The sequence below is a fragment of the Mobula birostris genome, chromosome 3, assembly GCF_030028105.1.
Source record: "Mobula birostris isolate sMobBir1 chromosome 3, sMobBir1.hap1, whole genome shotgun sequence".
Classification (NCBI taxonomy): domain Eukaryota; kingdom Metazoa; phylum Chordata; class Chondrichthyes; order Myliobatiformes; family Myliobatidae; genus Mobula; species Mobula birostris.
This window is the reverse complement of record NC_092372.1, coordinates 42187017-42195966: the sequence shown is the minus strand read 5'-3', so window position 1 is coordinate 42195966 and position 8950 is coordinate 42187017. Positions and strand designations below refer to the sequence as shown.

General features: G+C 40.6%; 1 protein-coding gene across 1 annotated transcript; it reads left to right on the top strand.

Annotated features, from left to right (window-relative positions):
• The first annotated feature begins 229 nt into the window (after nucleotides 1–229).
• On the top strand, nucleotides 230–8736 carry LOC140194573 (granzyme K-like). Its single transcript, XM_072251793.1, has 5 exons — nucleotides 230–298; nucleotides 2835–2994; nucleotides 4031–4184; nucleotides 5239–5508; nucleotides 8481–8736. Exons 1-5 carry the CDS (start codon nucleotides 241–243, stop codon nucleotides 8655–8657), a joined length of 819 nt encoding a protein of 272 aa, XP_072107894.1. The 5' UTR covers nucleotides 230–240; the 3' UTR covers nucleotides 8658–8736.
• The last annotated feature ends 214 nt before the right edge of the window (nucleotides 8737–8950 follow it).

Sequence of the window (8950 nt, the reverse complement as noted above, 5' to 3'; positions counted from 1 at the left end):
TGACATCAGAATTAAAAGCAATCCCTTTCTGAAACCCATAATGTTTGCTGAAAATTTCTGGTTCACTTTGACCCTGTCATGTGACTTTCATAACTGATGTTGATTCAGAACAGTAGATTTGCAAACGTTCAAGTTCATTAGTGGTTTAGGGTATTGGTGGGACACTGAAATAAATAAACCACTTCCCTCTAAGTTCATTATAAATTCAATAACTTTGGTGTTATCACAGAAGAAACAATAATGATTCCTTCAGTATACAATCCACTTGTTTTATCTGTCATCTTCCTAGCTCCAGCGTGTAAGTAGCAAAATACTGAATACTTAAATACTTTCCATTCATGAAAGCATTTATTTTAATTATATTTAATTTATGATGCACATTATAAGCATGGTTTATGGTAAGTACTGTACATTTTCTGTTTTAGCTACATTAATATTTATCTTCTATATATGCCAATAGATGCCTACTTCATTGTTTTTAATTGTAATTTTATTTCTTATTTGGAGAGGACGCAACTATATAAAATGTGGTTACAAAATTTCATTGAGCAACATGTCAAGCAGCATCTATGGAGGGAAGGAAATTGTAGAAGTGTCGGTTTATTGTTTCTCCAGTCTGTGGCATCTGCTGTTTCTTGTGTCTCCTTGCATTACTACCAATTTTTCCTGTAAATCTACTTCATAATATTTAATTTTTAACTAAGTACTATTATCTTGATGATTAATGAGAAGCTATTGAATATAATTTTGCAGCTATATAGGACACTGGTCAGACCCCACTTGGAGTACTGTGCTCAATTCTAATCGCCTCACTACAGGAAGAAACGTGAAAACCATCGAGAGGGTGCAGAGGAGATTTACAAGGATGTTGCCTGGATTGGGGAGCATGCCCTATGAGAATAGGTTGAGTGAACTCGGCCTTTTCTCCTTGAAGCAACAGAGGATGAGAGGTGACCTGATAGAGGTGTACAAGATAATGAGAGGCATTGATCATGTAGATAGTCAGAGGCTTTTCCTCAGGGCTGAAATGGCTAGCATGAGAGGGCATAGTTTTAAGGTGCTTGGAAATATGTACAGAGGACATGTCAGGGGTAAGGTTTTTACGCAGAGGGTGGTGAGTGCGTGGAATGGACTGCTGGCGGCGGTGTGGAGATGGAAACAATACGGTCTTTTAACAGACTCTTGGATGGCTACATGGAGCTTAGAAAAATAGGGGGCTATGGGTAAAGCCTAGATAGTTCTAAGGTAGGGACATGTTCGGCACAGCTTTGTGGGCCAAAGGGCCTGTATTGTGTTGTAGGTTTTCTATGTTTCTGTGGCTGTCTCATCAGCTCACTGCCATTATCGTTCCCCAGTTATTCCCACCTCCCCCCAGTCGCTGCCTCACTTCTCCTTTAAAAGAGCAATATCTTTCTTCATTGTTTGGCGTTTCCGGTAGTTGCCCATGGACAATCCCGCACCCCCTGTGCCGTACGGTTCCACGTATTCCTTGGGCTCTTCGCTTCTACCAACTTGTGTATATCTTTAGGGTGCATCTGGTGAATCTCTCCCTGAAATATCTCCACAATAATTCCCACACTCTGCGAAATATAAATGACGGGTACCAGCTAAACAGCACTTACTTAAAACCGCAGAGTATGTACTCCGCAATCTGCCACTTTTGAGCACCTGAACTCATGACGTTTGCTGTATTCCCTTCCATCACACTCGCAAAACGTGTGGGCTGAAATGCAGCTCCCCGAACGAATGAGTTTCTGTGATCGTAATTTCTCATGTTCCCGTGTAGCACCGACCTGAACAGATCCAAGTGTAAGTGCTATTTTTAAAAATATTCACTGTCTTAAGACTGCTAAAATCGCTGGCCACATGATGGGTTGGGAAGGTATCCCACTCCTGACACCAAATGTTGTTGCGTGAATGAAATCACTGGAGAAAATTACTGGTAGATACAAAGCAGCTTCCTTATTCGACAAAACAAGGTACAGCAGGCATCATACAGGGACACTTTTGGTCGAAAGGTCTCCAGGCCCAACATGGGGCTCAATATTTTATGTGCTCGACATCAAAGGACAACTTTATACTTACAATATAGGGACAATCCTTTGTTTGAAACTATGCCCAAACTTCACACCTTCCAACTTGCATGCACACCGCAGACATCTGATTTTAATGAATTTTTGTCAACATTGTCTGGTCTGAGATTCATGACTTTTATGAACTCATTGTTCAGAGATGCACTCCAAAATAAATTCACAACTCATATTCAGATACGAACACTTGTGACCAAAGTCATTTGTTAAATGTAAATTGCTAATCCCCAAATTCCCTCGAACACCTTTGACACATCTATTCCCGAGATGTGGTTTTGGGTTTCTCTCCCTCTACTATTGATGCTCCCCTCACCCGAATCTGCTCCATTTCCTGTACGTCTACGCTCACCCCATCTTCCCTCTGCCGTAATAGTGATTGAGTCCCTCTTGTCCTTGCCTACTAGCCCATCAGCCTCCGCATCCAACACATTATCCTCTGCAATGTACACCATCTGTAAAGGAAATCAACCACTAATCAGACCTTTACCTCTCCGTCCCCACCCCCCACTTTCTACAGCGATTCATCCAGTGCCATATTGGGCTGAATCCATTACTCTCCGCACCTTCTTACACTCTTGTACATTCGAATTGCTGTGCAAGGCAGGATACAACTACTCCAGGGTTATCCCTGTCAAGGTTAATTAGGGATGGCTAATAATGCTGGCGTTGTCAATGACATTCACAACCTGTGTGTGAATAAACACGCGTGTGAAATGAAATGTCGGTATCTTCTATATATTGCAGATCCCGGAGCTAAAATTATTGGAGGTCATGAAGTAAAACCGCATTCAAGACCTTATATGGTATCTCTCCAACGACGTAACGGGAGCCGTATGTATGCTCCCTATTGCGGAGGTGCTTTGATCAGACCGAACTGGGTACTAACTGCAGCACACTGTGAAAAGTACGCTATGTCATGTATGAATAAAAAAAATGTTGTGATTAACATACAAGTGCTTAGCTCCCAATCCTAGCTTTCATAAAATAATTACTTTTACACTGTTGTCACATCGTCACTAATATGTGTATCACTGTATAACTGGCATTTATTTTTATCAGCACGTTTCAGTTTGAATGGTCAGATAAACACTCAGTGGCCACATTATTAGGTACCTCTTGGAGCTAAAAAAAAGTGGCCACTGAGTGTATGTTCATGATCTTCTTCTGCATAGCCCATCCACTTCAACGTTTGACATACTGTCAGTTCAGAGATGTTCTTCTGAACACCACTGTTGTAACGCGTGGTTCTTTGAGTTACTGTCGATTTCCTGTCTGCTTCAACCACTCTGGCTATTTTCATCTTCCCTCTCTCATCAACAAAGCGTTTTTGCCTAAAGAACTGCTACTCACTGGATGCTTTTTCCTGTTTTTCACAACTATCACTGTAAAAGCTAGAGAACGTTATGCCTGAAAATCCCAGGAGGCCAGCAGATACTCAAACCATCCCATCTGGCACCAACAACCATTCCACGGTCAAATTCACTTAGATCATATTTCTTTCTCATTCTGATATTTAGTCTGAACAACAACTGAACCTCTTGACCATGTCTGCATGCTTTTATGGACTGAGTTGTTGCCACATGATTGGCTGATTGGATATTTGCATTGAAGGCAGGTGTACAGGTGTACCTAATGAAGAGGTGACTGAATGTATGATACCAGTTCCACAACTAGATTTTAGCACTCCAAGTAAGCGTAGGAGAAATTTACAATGAGCTTGTCAGATGAACACCTTGAAACAATTTCAATCAGTATAGTCTTGGCCCTTGCTTGGACACTAATTGGCTTTTGGAATTTGCACATTAACTACCAAATATAATGTTGCTGAATTGTATATTTCCATAAAGTTTACTATTTGATTGTTGCCTTCCTGATGAATTTCTGTAAACTATTTTTTAAGCAAAGTGTGATTAATTATCTTTATTTTCGATTGGTAACAGGCCAATTGCATCAGGCCAGTTTCTTCGAGCAGTTCTTGGAGGACATTCTCTTTCACAGAATCAGAAAAGTAAGCAAAGACTGCGCATCATCAAACAGATTCCCATTACAAAATTCAACAATAGGACTATGAAAAATGATATCATGCTGCTGCAAGTATGAATTTCTTTTCTCATTCTTACGCAGTGTTTAAGATCTTTAATTTGCTTATTAGCAATGTTTACTTTACTGAACAATAACTGTTGAATGGCTTTTGTGACTTGGATGAGAATTATTGATTGTGGAGAACATTAGTATTGGCAATGATCCCTCCCATCCGTCCAACAGTCTCCTTGATTCCCTTCCATCAGGCAGGAGGTTCTGTAGAAATAGGACAAGAACTGTTAGGATGTGAAACAGCTTCTTCCCCTGGGCTGTAACATGACTGAACTCCCTGCCACCACCCAGGTCTCATCAGTTATGAAGCGTCAGTAACACGTACTGTTTACTTTTTAACTATGAAACTTATTATTTGTTAATTTAATTGTGGTAATATTACTTCATGTGTTATGTGTTATGTGTCATGTGTTATGGTGTATGTACTGTGTTGTGACTTTGGTCAGGAGGAAGGTTGTTTCACTTGGCTGAGTACATGTGTACGATTGAATGACAATAAATTGAACTTGAACTTGAGCTGTCTAAGCCTGGGCAATGTCACAGTTAACCTTGTCCTTGACATAGAAAGGGTTAGTAAGTTAATTGGTCACATGGGTACAATTGGGTGGCTGGGTTCATTGGGCCGGAAGAGCCTGTTACTGTGTTGTATCTTTAAATTAAATGAAATATAAACTTTAATTACAAGTGTGACAGATGCTAAGTCTAACTTATTGGAGTTTAGTTATTAACAAAGAAAGAGAGATAGTGAAGAACCTTCACAGTAGGATTAGTGCTTTATGACCCTCACCCACATCACAATTTTCATGACAAATTATCGATTCTATCTTGTGAAATGTAATTGAAATTGAATTTTATTGGTCATTTTTAGCTGAGTCTCTCTCCCTTTGATCATCTGAAAAAAAGAAAGCAGATTATCTGCAAAGTACAGAATTCTGGAAAACAAAATACTTAAACAGACGAACTAACAAATCTCTTCAGGGGCAAAGACATCATTCAAGATATTCTTCACTTATAGGAGCACAAATACGTGAATTAAATGTTTTTGTGTCAACAGCTCGAGACTAATGCAAAAATCAACCAATATGTGAAGGTACTCAACCTACCCAAAGGAGGAATCACTGACATGAAATCTGGAACAACGTGCACTGTGGCAGGATGGAGAAAAACAAAAACAAGCCGTTATTCTGACACACTTCAAGAGGTGGAGGTCGAGGTAATTGGTCGCAGAAAATGCAACAGCAAGAATTATTACAATCATAGACCTGAAATAACCCAGGACATGATCTGCGTTGGTGACAGAAAAGGCAGAGCAGATTCTTGTCAGGTGAGTATGCTGTCTAGCCGCGTTATCAGTAATATTTCTATAAAGCTACTGGATTAAGTATAAAAACCCCAGTGATTCATTGGTGCCTTCTATAGATTGAAACTTTCCACCCTTCCTCAGTGTTATTGTGACTGGCTCTTACCTGCTTTCTGAAGGACTACTCAGCTGAATTAAAAAACTCTTCAGAATGAGGTCCAGCATTACCTTAGGGAATCTAAAGGAAACTAGATTAGGCCATAAATGCAACACTTACAGGCTATGTCCACATCCCAAAGTGGATTAAAAAAATAATAATCAGATAAGTAAATGTGTATGTGTTGATTATGGAGGAACTATTTTCTTGCATTTTCTACAATCTCATTCTAGGCCCTGCATTTTGATGACAACATAACTCACTATGATTTCTCTACCATTAAACTTTGTCTACCATCAGTGTGATGATGAAATGGGCAGATGCAAGAAAAGAGAATCAATCCAGAGAAATGGAACGTATTGATATGTCTAAACTGTAAAGAGAATTTATTCTAAATCATGTCAATGTGAAAATAAGGATCATGCTAGATCTAGTGCTCTGTCTGATCCTAACATCCAGTTGGGGACAGAGTGGGTCAGTCTGGCTGACGCTCTGTACCCATGAGGTGCCCTGTGAGGCAGGCTATGATCGGGACGCCGAGCAGAATCAGGAATTGGATCCTAAGGATTTGCCTCCATGAATATCCTGACAGCCTTCAACAGCTCACAGTGAACAATATCAGAGATGATTAAAAACTACACAAGCATATTTAAAGAAAATTGTTTAAAGACAACTGATCATCATACAAAATGATTAAAACAGTTAAGATAAAGTAAATTTAATAGACCATTTCCTGTTATTTAGTTATTTCACAGACCAGTGACTCCATTCAGTGAAGGAGATTACTGTTCTTGTGTCAACTAGTTTTGCTTAAAAGCAGGGGGGTCGGATACAAAGTGAATCTGGCCAGATGCACGAGCTGGGTTCAGTGGAGAGTTGAGTGGCAGAGTGGAGGGACAGCTACACCGGCACTTGACATCTGTTTCATTCTGAACTTCCCAGGGGCGTGTCTACGGAAAATAGTGTCTATGGCAAGCACTGAAATTGTGCCCCTGTCCAAACATCTGACACCCATCTTTTAGATAACTTTACCATAATATCATCTCAAAAATACAAGTCAAGCTCGTTAATCTTTTAATTAACAAATTATGGCACTACATGAAAATTATAACTGCACCTTCCTTGCTTTCACTGATGCAAATTGATCAATGATGTGATCAAAGTCAGTTTTTTCCAGTTTCTTCTCTTTCTACACTCAGCAGAGCAAGATCACAGAGTCTGCCTTGACCCATGGAGGCTCTCAAATACGAAAGTATTAGTTTTAACTTGCTGAATGATCTCTCACAGCTGGCAATGGAAACTGCGATGGTTAGCATTATCCGAATAGCAATGTGAAGATTGGGGAAGACGTTTTCATCTCTACACTGAACAATAAATTCAAGAAGCTCTTCAGATCTTAATATTTTCATGTTGACCCGCCTTGATAGCAACATTCTGCCATCCAAAATTTCTTCATATAGCTGCTGTCCATCAACATCAGAGCTGTACAATTCGCCCAAATTTTCACACTACCTGTTTAGGTCATTACTGTCGGCGCCGTAACACAGTCCCTCCCTCGACATTGAGAAGGAAGCCAAACTTGGTGTCAGTGTCATGCAAACAAGCGAACCTTTCGTCCACTTCTCTGTGAAGACGGTCAAGTGTTCCCTTCATGACTCTTTTCACTTCCTCCTTAGCTGTTAACCCAGCCTCTCTTGGTTTCTCATCAGCCATTTGTTTCTTTCGTGTCTGATGTCTTTCAGCTCCACTTTCCTCCTCCTTCGGGAAGAAACGTTTTATGATCTTCTTACACAATGCCCTGAAATAAGGCCATCCTAGTGGTTCTGACCCAAGGTAATCAAAGACAGATCATACATCTGAAGAAAATTCTTTTTTCACCATCCGAGGATGGCTTGTCTGACTTTAATAGAAACTGCTCAGTGGCGCCCCCTTCAGGTGGCACCGAGGGCACGTGCCATACCTGCCATACCTTAGATACGCCACTGGAACTTCAACATTCCACCAGAATTTGAAGTCAAACTGAGGTACAGATTGTAGATGGCTGACGGTTTTCTACACAATGGCTAATTAGATTAGATTAGATTATGAGGACACGCAGTCCTCTTTTATTGTCATTTAGTAATGCATGCATTAAGAAACGATACAATATTCCTCTGGTGTGATATCACAGACACACAGAAAAACTAACAAAAACCACATAATTATAACATATAGTTACAACAGTGCAACAATACCATAACTTGAAGACCATAACCATAACTATAACTATGCCATGGCATAGTAAAAAAGTTCAAAGTCTCTCGAAAGTCCCACATCTCAGGCAAATGGGAGAAGCGAGAAAACTCTCCCTGCAATGCCCGATCACAGTCCGACTCTGAGTCGTCCGAAAACTTCGAGCTCTGATCAGCCCTCCGACACCGAGTACCGAGCGCCATCTCTGCCGAACACTTCGACCGCAGCCTCGGTCGCCAGCAGCAGGCAAAGCCGGGGATTTTGGGGCCTTCTCTCCAGAGATCCTCGATCGCACAGTAGCGGCGGCAGCGAACCAGGCATTTCAGAAATTTCTCCAGATGTTCCTCTGCTTCTCACGTCTGTCTCCATCCAATCGGAATTGTGCACAGCCCCTAGTTAACAAATAAGATTCAGGAATAAACTCAATCCAGGCCATCAGAAACATTCCATGAAAAGACTCTTTGTGAGTCCGGTTACCTACATTTGCTACGAAAGTAAACTCACACCTCCTCGGTACAGCTGGACATGGATAATGAATTGTGATGTGATGTTAAACTGACAGTTTGCAGTCTGTCACTTTAGCTAATGCTTTGTCTCTCTCTTCCAGGGTGATTCAGGCGGACCTTTGATATGCCGCAAAAAGTATACTGGGATTGTGTCCTTTGGCAGAGGATGCGCAAATGCCAAAAAACCTGGGGTGTACACTTTACTAACAAAGAAATACATTGATTGGATTCAGTCTATAATTGATTTACCGCTGAAGAATGCTGAAGAGCTGTACTGAGTAATCACAATCCTGCTTCACTCTGCTTTACTTACACTGATGCTCAATTAATTGGCCTAGAGGGCCGGCTTGCTTCTATCCTTACCTTCTCTGCATTGCATAACATTTTACTGCAAAGTGCAATAATAAAACTATAATTCTCAAATTCCTTGCCCTGTGAAATTCCTGGCCTCTAATGTAAGTTATGAAAGTGAACTGAACCACATATAGGTGACATTTTACACTAGCAGCAGTGACTTGCTTTGCACCATTGATAACTTTAGAGATGTAGATAGTGGAGAAAATTAGATTCT

Excerpts from the sequence above, each read along its gene's own strand:
- LOC140194573 (XM_072251793.1), top strand. The coding sequence starts at position 241 with ATGATTCCTTCAGTATACAATCCACTTGTTTTATCTGTCATCTTCCTA. Across the intron at positions 2,995-4,030 it reads ACTGCAGCACACTGTGAAAA|GCCAATTGCATCAGGCCAGT; the intron begins GTACGCTATGTC and ends GATTGGTAACAG. Across the intron at positions 5,509-8,480 it reads GCAGAGCAGATTCTTGTCAG|GGTGATTCAGGCGGACCTTT; the intron begins GTGAGTATGCTG and ends TCTCTCTTCCAG.